The following is a 12,995-nucleotide window of genomic DNA, read 5'->3' as shown; positions in this document are numbered from 1 at the left end:
CCCCTTTCCCCTCTGCAATGAGGCCATCAGCCTGCCGAGGAGAGGAGTGAGCAGCAGACAGGGTTCTGCCTGGGTTTGTGGTCCTTGGTAACAGAGGCCAGATCAGTGGCTGAGAAAAAGAAGGAATTTATCCTCTCAGATAAATTTGCAATGAGCAAATTAAGACTGTTTTCTTTTGGAGTGAGTAAATGCTGTCGTATTTAGTGAGTGCTAAACCAGAGGGGGATTCGGGGCGGGGGGTGAAGCCCAAGAAGTATGGAAAAAACCACTGAGCTACAAAGAGAACTGGAGCTGGGAAACAGGGTTATTTGTTTTAATGGGCACCCACTGGAGACCGAATGGCTGCTGTGAATTTTCTGCTCTGCAGGACGAGAAGCGTTGGCTGTTGGGAAATGTTAGATGGCAAAGCAGACTTTCCCCTCATTTCTCTGAATCCTTGTGTTTGGCTGCTCTGAGCTCAGCCGCTGTTCAGGCTGGGGGGGCTGTGTGGTGGTGTTTGTTGAAGCAGTGGTTTGCAGTATTGTGTTTGGCTTCTCTGGGCACAGCAGCATTATCTAATAGAGGTTCCTGTGACAGACCCTGCCCTGCTGTAGCTCTTCAAAGCTTGGGGTCACAGCGAAACCACATCCCCCCCTGAAGGATGTGGGACGTGGCCCTTGTTTGCTGTAAGTACTGAGTGCAGGGGGGACCTCCCCACCCCACGGGTGGCTTTGTGCAATGGAGCTGTGTCTTGTGCTCGGTGTCTGCTGATGGAAACCAAAGCTGAGCAAAGGACAGCATGAGACCAGCTCTCCTGCCTGCCCTGGGGCACCCTGTGCCTTTCCCCGGTGGTGCCTGTAATCCCCACAGCATGCCCAGGTTGTGATCCTCACGGAGAGGCCCCAGGAGTCCTGGGAAGGGATCCACCACTGCTGTGAAAGCATCTGAGGAGCTGCTGCTCCTTCTGAAGCAGGGGAAGGCTTCCCATCAGCTCACTGCAGCCTCCCAGCCTTGCCCTTGTCTTTAAAGCGGCTTGTTCAGCACAGCCAGGAGCGATAGGTGACAACTGGAGGTGTGACAGTTACACCATCTCTGCCTCCCTCCCAGCGTGTAACAAAACACAGAAGTGAGAGCGGAGGCTTTGATCTGCTCATCGGGTATTTATCGCGGGGAGTTTGTCTTTTGGTTTATCTGGAAGTCTCATAGCCAAATTAGTCCTGGAAAACTCTTCCCTCTAGCGTTCAGCTGGGCTCGTGCTGCAGCTCGCACGCAAAACAGAGCAGCTTTGTGGTTTTATGGAAATATAAAGCAGCCAGAGGGGGGTAGGACTGGGGTCACCCCACGGGCTCCCACCTCCCTGCAGAGCTGTTTGCCCAGCTGCTGCTCACCTGCTTATTTTTCCTTCCTCCTTTCTCTCTGCCGCAGGTGAACATCATCCCCATTATTGCCAAAGCAGACACCATCTCCAAGAGCGAATTGCACAAGTTCAAGATAAAGATAATGAGTGAGCTGGTCAGCAATGGTGTGCAGATCTACCAGTTCCCCACAGACGACGAAGCGGTGGCTGAGATCAACTCTGTGATGAACGTGAGTAACACTGCCCATCGTGATGCCCACAGAAGTTGTGACAAATTAAATCACTGCACAAAAATGCATTTGAAGGGCAACTTTCAGTGGAATTGTCCAGATGCTAAATCTGTTTGAAAGTTGAGCTGTGGATCTGACAGATGCCCAAGGCTATTGTGTACAGAATTAATTAAAACGTGGCTCTCGTTTAATCCGTGGGCTCTCTGGAGAAACTCAGCTCAGCTCCAAAATTCATCTTACTGAATTTTTGAAAAATACTTTATTCGAAATTCATTCTGTCTGCTTTTAGAGTACTTCTCATTTGAGTAAGGAGAAATTATGAATAAAAATTTTACAGTTAAGATTGACATTAGCCTTCTGACTTAAGGAGGCTAAACAGAGAAAACCCAATTTAAAACAAAGAAGAAAAACTGTCAGACTCTATTCTGTCTGTTTTGAAATTCAAAGATTAAATTCAGACCTGGTGGTTGGACCATCTCCTCCAACCCTCTGCCAGAGCAGGTCCACCCAGAGCAGGTCGCACAGGAACGTGTCCAGGCAGGTTTTGAATGTCTCCAGAGAAGGAAACTCCACACCCTCTCTGGGCAGCCTCTTCCAGGGCTCTGGCACCCTCAGAGTACAGAATTGTGATCTCAGCTCTGTTGCAGGCCCATCTGCCCTTCGCCGTGGTCGGCAGCACGGAGGAGGTGAAGGTTGGGAACAAGCTGGTGAGAGCCCGGCAGTACCCGTGGGGAGTGGTGCAAGGTAAGGTGCCCACCACAAACCTCCCTCGTGTGTGGACACGTCTGCATGAAGGTCCTAAACCATGCAGGAATGTCCTCTGCAGCCTTTTGAGGGCTGGCCAGTCTTTTCTTTGAATTCCCATTCCTACCAGCAGGTTGTAATGGTCAAGTGGAATCCCTGCATCCAGGGGGTCGTGTTGTGCCCTGTGCGGGACAACGGGTAGAGGGTCCTTGGGAGGGGAGTCTCTGGAGTGAATCTGTGTGTGCCTTTGTGCTCCCCCCACCATGTCTGCATTTTGCTGATGTCTCCCTTTGCTTCTCTCAGTGGAGAATGAAAGTCACTGTGACTTTGTGAAACTGCGGGAGATGCTGATTCGAGTCAACATGGAGGATCTTCGGGAGCAGACTCACACCCGCCACTACGAGCTCTACAGGAGGTGCAAACTGGAGGAGATGGGCTTTAAGGACACGGATCCAGACAGCCAGCCCTTCAGGTGAGGGGCCTTCATATCTAGCATCAATTTAGGGCAGTAGTTTGGTACTGACACCCCAAAAATGGGAGGTTTTAGGTGGTATCCGCAATGCTGGACTAGAAAATACTTTGCAGCTGCCTCTGGTGGCATTCCCTTCCCTTCCTTTCCCTACCTGTTTGTCTTTAAACATCACACAGGGGCCTGCGTTTCCCCATCTCTAACTCTTCGGTGTCCAAAGAGTCTGGATTTTGTTTGCTTTCTTCCCCAGCCTCCAAGAAACATACGAGACCAAAAGGAAAGAGTTCTTGGGCGAGCTCCAGAAGAAAGAGGAGGAAATGAGACAAATGTTTGTTAACAAAGTCAAGGAGACAGAGGCAGAGCTGAAGGAGAAGGAGAGAGAGGTGGGTGTGCCAAAAACCTGTGAGAGGAGCCCAAAAATACAGCTGGTGTAGGGTTTTGGAATGGGCAACCTATGAATCCTGGAAAGCACATGCAGCTCCTGAGCAGACCCCACCAGGCAAAGCACAAACACACTCAGGGCAGGGGACACAGGGTAATGTTTTCAAAACAGCATCACTGGTTTAGGTGCCTCAGGGACAACACTCTTCCCAGTTCTGTGCAGTGTGTAGGAGATTCAGCTGCTGCCCAGGGAGTGAAGGGCAATGTGGGACATTTTGGTGAGCATCCACGTTGGGTAGACTTTGCCCTGGAGGCTCACTGGAGAGCAGAATAAAGGGGGCAGCTGGGCTGGAGTCCCCCAGGTTGGTGGTGTGAGCCCACCAGCAGCTGCCATGACTGGGGAGGAAATAAATGGAGCACCTTCAAAGCCAGCAAAGAGCAAAAGAGGCCTCGATGCCCACAGCCCATGGTGGGGCTGCAGACGGAGCCAAGGGCCTCACTGTCCTTCTCCAGGGCTCAGGCTTCCTCCCGTTTGATACGTGGTGTCGGGCAGAGCTGAATTGACTCTATCTTCACTCTTTTGGTGAAAAGGCCATGATTGCCCCGAGGTCAGCTCTGCTGGGGGGGTTGCAGGGTGCAGGGGCACTGGCCGGTGTCCATGGGGTGGAGGGGATTCGTGCAGGAGGTGGGATGGTGGCGCCGGGGAAGGTGCAGCCCCAGGGTCCCGCTGCAGGTGATGCTCAGAGGGTCTGTCTCCTCCCAGCTGCACGAGAAATTTGAGCACTTAAAAAGGATACACCAGGAAGAGAAAAGGAAGGTGGAGGAGAAGAGGAGGGAGCTGGAGGAAGAGATGAACGCTTTCAACAGGCGGAAAGTAGCGGTGGAAACCTTGCAGTCCCAATCCTTGCAGGCTACCTCACAGCAGCCGCTGAAGAAGGACAAAGACAAGAAAAAGTAAGTGACTGAACTGGAGTCTTTCTCCTCTGCCACTGGGTGTCTGCTCAGGTGCTTTGATGTCTGCTCCGTTGCTTGGACAGCAAACGGAAAAGGGCATTTTGGAACCCTAAGTCCTCGTTGCTTCAAGCGGAGGAGGGACAGGGCCCTCCTGTGCCCTGGGGAAGTCCTGGTGGCCGCAGGTGGGAGAGATTCACAGTCTGGGCTGAGACCCCCCTGTAGGGTCTGCCCTTGGCTCTGTGACAGCCAGCTCCAGTGATCCCTGCGAGCTGCTGGGACAGCTGGGAAGGGGACTAGGAATAAACTGCACCTTCTGCCCAGCGGAGAGGAGCGGGGACAATTGTGACACAGCTGTAATGGCTTAGAGGTGGAGGAGATCCCTGTCTACGCTACCTCAAAGTGACTGAACTGGAGTCTTTCTCCTCTGCTGCTGGGTGTCTGCTCAGAGGCTTTGATGTCTGGTCCGTTGCTTGGACAGCAAACGGAAAAGGGCATTTTGCTTCAAGCGGAGGAGGGACAGGGCCCTCCTGTGCCCTGGGGAAGTCCTGGTGGCTGCAGGTGGGAGAGATTCACAGTCTGGGCTGAGACCCCCCTGTAGGGTCTGCCCTTGGCTCTGTGACAGCCAGCTCCAGTGATCCCTGCGAGCTGCTGGGACAGCTGGGAAGGGGACTAGGAATAAACTGCACCTTCTGCCCAGCGGAGAGGAGCGGGGACAATTGTGACACAGTTGTAATGGCTTAGAGGTGGAGGAGACCCCTGTTGTACGCTACCTCTGTGATCTCTAGGCTTTGGGCCCTCTTTGGAGGCTGCACTTAATTTTATTTTTAGAGGCAGAGCTGTAAAGAGGGAAACAGCAGCTTAGAGTGAAGCTGGAATTGAAATTCATTAGGGCTTCATGCGAAACAGGGCTCCAAGACACGGTTCTGCTCAGGAGAAAGCTCTTTTCCCCTGAAGGCAGAATTCTTATCTTGCTGCAAGTTAATTGACTGAAGCCAGTGAGGAGCAAGGGCATCTGCCCTTGGCTCTGTGACAGCCAGCTCCAGTGATCCCTGCGAGCTGCTGGGACAGCTGGGAAGGGGACTAGGAATAAACTGCACCTTCTGCCCAGCGGAGAGGAGCGGGGACAATTGTGACACAGCTGTAATGGCTTAGAGGTGGAGGAGATCCCTGTCTACGCTACCTCACTGTGATCTCTAGGCTTTGGGCCCTCTTTGGAGGCTGCACTTAATTTTATTTTTAGAGGCAGAGCTGTAAAGAGGGAAACAGCAGCTTAGAGTGAAGCTGGGATTGAAATTCATTAGGGCTTCATGCGAAACAGGGCTCCAAGACACGGTTCTGCTCAGGAGAAAGCTCTTTTCCCCTGAAGGCAGAATTCTTATCTTGCTGCAAGTTAATTGACTGAAGCCAGTGAGGAGCAAGGGCATGGAAATAATGCTGGTTCAGCTGCCTGGTTGGGTAATGACAGAGCAGCAATGGGGCAAGAGGTGGAGGAGATCCCTGTCTACGCTACCTCACTGTGATCTCTAGGCTTTGGGCCCTCTTTGGAGGCTGCACTTAATTTTATTTTTAGAGGCAGAGCTGTAAAGAGGGAAACAGCAGCTTAGAGTGAAGCTGGGATTGAAATTCATTAGGGCTTCATGCGAAACAGGGCTCCAAGACACGGTTCTGCTCAGGAGAAAGCTCTTTTCCCCTGAAGGCAGAATTCTTATCTTGCTGCAAGTTAATTGACTGAAGCCAGTGAGGAGCAAGGGCATGGAAATAATGCTGGTTCAGCTGCCTGGTCGTGTTATGACAGCAGCAATGGGGTGGAGAAAGCTCTTTTCCCCTGAAGGCAGAATTCTTATCTTGCTGCAAGTTAATTGACTGAAGCCAGTGAGGAGCAAGGGCATGGAAATAATGCTGGTTCAGCTGCCTGGTTGGGTAATGACAGAGCAGCAATGGGGCAAAGAGGTTTGAAAAGAAGAGGTGGGGGGGGTTTATCCTGCTCCCATTCAGACCAGTCTTCAAGAAACACTGGGTAGGGGCTTAAAAGTCAGAACTGCACCGTGCCAAACCCAGCCCAGGCCAGTGGCAATGCCTTCTGAGCCTTTTTGTGGCATAAAAGAAAGACAGACCATCGAGAGGAGCAACACCTGAGTTAACTCTTGGCAACACAACGTTTGGCTTCACGCTGCCGATGAGATGTTGTGCTCTGTCATTTCTCTGCTGTGACCTGTGGCACTGGAGGAGCTCACTCTTCGTCCTGGTAACTCCTGTCTTCCTGTGGAAAATCACAGTGTGTATTAATTACTTCCTGTGTCTCCTTGGAATGTAGAAGTGTTGGTGTTAAAGCCAAAGTGCTCCCTCCTTGGAGACCTCTCAGCACCCTCTGGGCATGTCCCACCTCACACACAATGTCCAGAACGGTTTGTGAAATACATTCACAGAATCACAGAATGGTTTGGGTTGGAAGGGACCTTAAAGTCCCCCCAGTGCCACCCCCTGCCCTGGGCAGGGACACCTCCCACCACACCAGGTTGCTCCAAGCCCCCTCCAACCTGCCCTTCAACCCCTCCAGGGATGGGGCAGCCACAGCTTCTCTGGGCAACCTGGGCCAGGCTCTCACCACCCTCACACCAAACAAGTTCTTCCCCACAGCTCAGCTCCATCTCCCCTCTTGCAGGGTCAAACCCTTCCCCCTCCTCCTAGGGCTCCCCTCCCTCCTCCAGAGTCCCTCCCCATCTCTCCTGGAGCCCCTTGAGGGACTGGAAGGGGCTCCAAGGGCTCCCCGGAGCCTTCTCTTCTCCAGGCTGAACCCCCCCAACTCTCTCAGCCTGTCCTCACAGGAGAGATTTTGCTGAAGACAGGGTTTAATCCAGCTCAACCCGCACATGAATTAGGGGCAGGCTGGGGCCCAGGTCTGCTGTGGAGAAGAGGAGCACACTGAGCCACATGCTGTCACCTTGTGTGAGCGATGCCGGTCACCGGGATGCTCTGGTGGGGATGCTCTGTGTGCGCTGCCCCACGGAAACTGCAGCCCCCCCCAGCTCCGTCTGTCCGTGACAGAAATAGGTTTCCTGCCCTTTGCTGGTTGTAGCCCACCCGCAGCCATGAGTCCGGACACTCTTCTTCTGCTGGGTGGGGATCAGAGACCAGCCTGGGTCAGAAGCAGGGCCAGGAGAAGACAGGTTGGGTGCGTATGAAGGACCAAGGGGCATCCGCAGCATGTGCTCTGTGCAGTGGGGTGCTGGGGCCGGGGGGGGCTCTGTTCAGCTCCGGAGTGCAGCTAGAGGAATAAAGATTAATAAATTAGGGAGAAGAAGTAGGTCTGGATTGGGTTTGGTGGGTTTGTTGGGTTGCGGTCTATTTCGAAAACCTGTGAGCTACTTCAAAATGTGGTATCGGGGGTTTCTGCTCAAAATTTGTCATAAAAAGTTCAAAGGAAGGTGCCTCCCCTTGGCCTTGGCAGTGACCTGGACCCTCTCTCTCTTCATCTGGAAGACCCACGTTTCCCAGACCCCCTCTTCATTTGGGGGCCCTCAGAAGGAGCTGGGGGGGTCTCGTGAGACCTGTGTGTTGGAGAGCACAGCCCTCACCCATCTTGCTGGCTTTTTTATTGAGGTCTTTCAACCAGCACCCACGGCTCCCTAGAGAGCCCCCGCAGCCCCCCGGGGATGGGGATGCAGGAGGAGACACATCCTGGGCTTCTGGGCAGGATGTTGGCACCTGGGAATTTATTGTGAGCTCGGGGAGGGGGAATAAAGATTGGGATCTCGGGGAGGGGGGAGTGAGGTTTTCTTGTTAGTTTTCTTGTTTCAATTTTTAGGAGAGTTAGTTGAACCTTTTACCATCTGCTGTTTCAACAGAGTGGTTTTAGTAGCTTTAATAGGTAAAAAGCAGAGCTGGGAGAGTCGCAGGTGCTGAGGGGAAATCGAAGCGTTCGTGTGAGCTGTGGTCTGGGGTTGCTCTCCTCTCTGGGGCTCCACCTGCCTGAGCAGCATTTGCCCTTCTCCTCTGTGTTTTTTTTTTTTTCTTTTTTAACATATTTCGCTACGTTTGGCTTTTGTTTAATATTCATAACGTTAATTCATGCTTCTTTTTTTTTATGTTTTGTTTCTTTCAGTTAATCACACACAGACTTGCAGGCCAAGAGCGGACTTGGTGCTTTCATGTGTTAAGTTGCTTGAGTTTCCCACCCCGTGACCCTTCTCATAACATTGTGGTGTGAGTGGACCAAAGTGAAAGAGAAAATGAGCATCTGCGGTGGCTGCAGCGTAACGACGCTGCTGTCCGTGCGGAATTTATCGGGAGGTTTTGAGGAAGTAACCTTAACCTTGTACGTTTTGTTAAACAAAGGCAACTAATCCCTAAAATAAGATGTTTTGTTCTAAACCCCCGGTGCCGGAGCAGCTCGTGTATAAAGTGACCGTAACTGTTTGCCTGGGACTCATCTTACCCACCAGCTAAATACTCACTTTCTAGATCTGTTTCTTTTTTAATTGGCTGAGGTGGCTGCCCGAGGCTCGTCAACCTTCCTCCGTACGTGCACAAGTGGGAGGAGCAGGATGAAGAATGCTGAAACGTTTATTTTTCTAACAAAATTCTCCATTTGAATGAGTTTTTAGCGTGAGTGGAAAAACACAGTACCTTCTGCCCTGGGAACCTTAGTCAGAGTAACCCCCCTTCCAGTAATTATATATTTTAATCCTGAATTACTCTAAACACTTTCTACATCATTTATAATATATATATATATATATAAAGAGAGAGAGAGTGGTTAATAAAATTCATGGGACAATGTTTTGAATTTTCTTTACTGCTAAAGTAGAACACTTATATAGAAAGATTTTTGTCTTAAGAGTTTGTTGTATAATGTGGAACCACAGGATTTGTATAACTTCTCAGTTGTCATCTGCCAATGTATTTTAGTGTTGTGGAAAGCCTATTTAAGCCATCATCTTTGCTTTTACTCTTTAACCTTAAACTTTATTACATGCCTCATGAGGAGAACCCCCTGATCTCGTGCTATTTATGCTGTTAGACTCTGTCCCCCTTAAAAGGTGCTTCCTTTAACACTCCTCATGCCTCACAATCACAGCCTTGTTTTCCTGGGCAGCTGAGCTCACAGGAATAATTAGGATCAATACTATTATTTTTTTTTTTTCCACTCAAACCATTTTGTGATACGGCAGGATGATCGCTGGCCAGAGACTGAAGAGCTGTGTGTTGTCATGGAAAAACAGTTGGACCCAATTCCATCCATCCATCAGAGAAGAGGCTAAAGGAAAGCAGATATTTTATATTAACCCTCACATGGTGTCTAATGTAGAGTTTATAAAAACACTGGCTGGCTAGTTGTGAGTGTGAGCATTTTGATGTAGTTATTAATGCTACAGGATTTCTCTGATAGCTTTGGGATTTGGTTTTTGTTTTGGTTTGGTTGTTGTTTTTTTTTAAAGATTTGTCTCTAAGCTGTCAGCAAATCCCTGCCTGGCCTGGCGGGGGGCAGTGACAGCCACGCATTCCACCCCCCAGCTCTGTTTGGAGGGACTTTGAAGTGAGGTTCTCTAACTTGCACGTCCCATTAAAGCAGCTTTTTTCCCCTCTTTTCTTTCTGAATCCATGCTCAGGTGTTACAGTGTTTTCCCAGGGCCCTTGGCCTTTCCCGTGGCTGTGCTGAAGGTCACACCAGGTGACGTGGTGGGAGTGAGAACCTCCTGCAGAGCTGGCAGGTTCCTCTGGGAACGGGCCCCTTTTCAAAGCCTTTTCAGAGTCTGCTGGGAGCTGAACACTTCACTGTAAGGCTGGGCCTCGGGTTAGATGGATTTTGAAGAGTAAGTCTCAAATGTTAGGAGAGTTAATGTGTTTTTTTTCTCAGAGAAATGTACAAGGAACCCAACTTACTGTTCCACACAAGACAATTCCAGCTCACCACTGACTCCAGGCCAGTCACACAGTGAATTAGGGGTAGGATTTGGGGTTTTTTTTTTTTTTGCTAATGAGAGAAGCTCTGGTGCCCTAATTGCACGAGTGAACAGTGCGCTGTCTAGTTCATTGTGTTGCTGCTGGAACCAGCACTACACGGGCTGGGACAGCACGGTGACTGGTGGAACTGGGTGTGCAAAAGCTGCCTGGGCACCGTGTCCCCAGTCCATGGCTCTCTCCTGGCCTCGTGCTGCTGCCAGCGAGGGCCGGGCACCCAATTCCCGTCGGCCCTGGCACATCACACCTCTTTTTTTCCTAGAATAACAGGTAGCTACCCATAACAGCAACAATGAAAGAGCAAAACCCTTCAAATCCATGGGCATTGCGGAGAAATTCCCAGCTTTTTCTGATGAAGACATTCAGAATGTATGTAACTGTTTCAATAGGATGATGAGTATATACACACTGACTCTCTGTGGTGACAGAAATACCTTCTCTTTGTAGCAACTTGTTCTTTAGAGCAGTGACATCGTCATCTCCCCAGTGGGGCTTTTTTTTTTTTTTCCCCATTTTGTGCTGATTTTTCCCTTTTGGCTGAGACAAGGTGCAAGTTTTATGGCATTTAGGGTAGTTCCGTATCTTATTTTTATTTACTGAGTGACAGATGCCCGGTGATGCTAATCTCACTCCAGTCCCAAGATTTACATCTTGTAGCCTAGAGGTGAAAGGAAACCCCTTCAGAAATGACTGGAGCCGTTGGGTTACGCGTCTCCCCACTGGTGTATACATGTATCTGTAAAAGGTTGGTATTAATGGGAAAAAGGATTATTTTTTTTTTGTTTTTTTAATCATTTAAACATTTACCATCATGTACGTTGTCTGTTTTCTAATTTAAAATGTGTTTTGGGGGCTCTGAGCTCCCTCGGCTTCACCTCTGGCTGCGGTGGGTGCCCCGGGGTGGAGGTGACCTGGGGACCTGCTGCAGCCGGTGGCTTTGTCATTCCAAATGTCTTGGGTTTGGTTTGGTTTGTTGTTTGGGTTTTTTTTTTTTGACTTTCAGTATTTTTTTTTTGTTTTTTTAATCATTTAAACATTTACCATCATGTACGTTGTCTGTTTTCTAATTTAAAATGTGTTTTGGGGGCTCTGAGCTCCCTCGGCTTCACCTCTGGCTGCGGTGGGTGCCCCGGGGTGGAGGTGACCTGGGGACCTGCTGCAGCCGGTGGCTTTGTCATTCCAAATGTCTTGGGTTTGGTTTGGTTTGTTGTTTGGTTTTTTTTTTTTTTTGACTTTCAATTCTTTCCACTCACTTTGTACTTTTATTTCTTTGATTAAATCTCACATGTATTTTGAGTTTTTGTGGTGTCCTTTATTTGGCAGTGGGTTTCCTGTGTCGTCTGGTGCATCTATTAATGTGTGATGATTGAAAGTTTACCGCTTGCAGGATGTCTATCGGGAACATTCAAAAATAAAATTAGCTAATTAATTAACAATTAGCTAGTCGTACAGTGTGCCAGAATGCACCTCGTCTGTAATCTGGGGGGAAATCCTAAGGTATTCATTCAAATGTCACCCCTGTTTGGGCAGAAGTAGCCTGTTAGCTCATTTGTACTTCTCCTTTGTGGGACGTGGTGACCGAGTGGGTGGATTTATCAGCAGTTTCACTGATGCCCAAAGAGGTGATTGAAGGGTGGGATGGAAAAGGAGCAGAGATGGAGGGTGGGGACTTCCCAGCTGATACCAAGTGTTGTATGAAATATTCTACAACCTTTCCCATCCCCATCCTTTCTAAAGCCAGATCCAGGAGGGCAGAGAAGAGAAAGTGTGTTCAGGTACATGAGAATTAATTGGGAAACTAAGGGGGCAGAGCAGCCGGTCGTTTTAAAGATGGGCCACCTGGTGACTGAGGAGGACGTACACAGGCAAGGATTTTTCCGCAGGAGTGGTGTTAAAAATCATTCCTTGATATTTGCCAGAGAATGAGGAATGTAGAGTGTTCTAGAAGCAGTTCAGCTGGGGCTGGCTGTGTTTTCCTCAGTATTGAGTGTTGCTCTTCCCTCTGCCATGTCCTGGCCGGGCTGGAGAAGTTCCTGCTCCTCTCCCCATCCTGTGTATCCGTAGCACCTGACTTCTCACGTCTTGCCTCGTTAAAATTTTAAATCAATCCTCTAATTACCATTTCCAAACCAGACCTTTGCAGCCATGGGAGCTTCTCCGAGCTGTGATGGTTTAACTCGGAACGTCCGTGCCCGGCCCCGCAACAGGAGAGATTTGTACCTTGACCTTTCAGGATGTCTTTTCAGTTATTTACATGAAGTAACTTAAACACTCATTCTCTTCTGTTCTTTCTGTAGCTTTTTTAGTCTTCCCAGTGCGTGCTCCATAACATCAGGAAGATATGTTAATTAGAAGATTTATTAAGGCCACAAAACATCTCATGCAGAAGAAATTAATTGGTGCTTTCACCTTTAAGCTTGCAATACGTTGCACAGAAGAGGTTAAATAGCGAGGACTGAGATGCACCGTCTCTTTTGAGTGGGAAAAGTTTCCTCGAGCAGGTTTCTTGATAAAGCTGAAATCTAAGATACTTACCCAAAGATAAATGGCTAATTAAGGCTGCTGCACGGCTTGCACTAATCCGAACTGCTAATCTCCGGGCGAGAGCCCGTGCAAAGCGGGTCACACTCACCAGATCCCCCAGGGCCGGGGGATTTAGGGCCAGGTGAGGCCTCACCTGCTGCTTGTGCTGCTGCTGGGACGGGGTTTCTGTGGGTCCTCTCGGGCTGGTTTTGGGGTGTAACTGGAGAAACCCCCTAACAGCTCTCACCTCCCTGCTGGATTCTCACGTTTCTCAGCAATAACTCTTCCCTGCAGCTTTTTTTTTTCCGTAGACTTACAGGTTTGATAACCAAAAATCTCCCAACCTTTTATTTGTTCCCTCGTCTCACTGCTTAACCCCCCCCAAACCCCCTACCCA

General features: G+C 49.6%; 1 protein-coding gene across 1 annotated transcript in view; it reads left to right on the top strand.

The window, feature by feature from the left end:
- Positions 1-12,995, top strand: part of LOC106891332 (septin-8-like) — a gene marked incomplete at its 5' end in the record, with an annotated part of 27,580 nt that overhangs the window by 10,257 nt on the left and 4,328 nt on the right. Inside the window, 3 exons of the mRNA XM_014947783.1 lie at positions 2,614-2,782; positions 3,030-3,162; positions 3,924-4,114. Coding sequence (XP_014803269.1) covers positions 2,614-2,782; positions 3,030-3,162; positions 3,924-4,114 — 493 coding nt within the window. The remainder of the gene's footprint in view (positions 1-2,613; positions 2,783-3,029; positions 3,163-3,923; positions 4,115-12,995) is intronic.

The sequence above is a fragment of the Calidris pugnax genome, unplaced genomic scaffold, assembly GCF_001431845.1.
Source record: "Calidris pugnax isolate Ruff unplaced genomic scaffold, ASM143184v1 scaffold27, whole genome shotgun sequence".
Lineage (NCBI taxonomy): Eukaryota > Metazoa > Chordata > Aves > Charadriiformes > Scolopacidae > Calidris > Calidris pugnax.
Note: the sequence above shows the minus strand (reverse complement) of the source record. Positions and strands in the feature narration are given on the sequence as shown.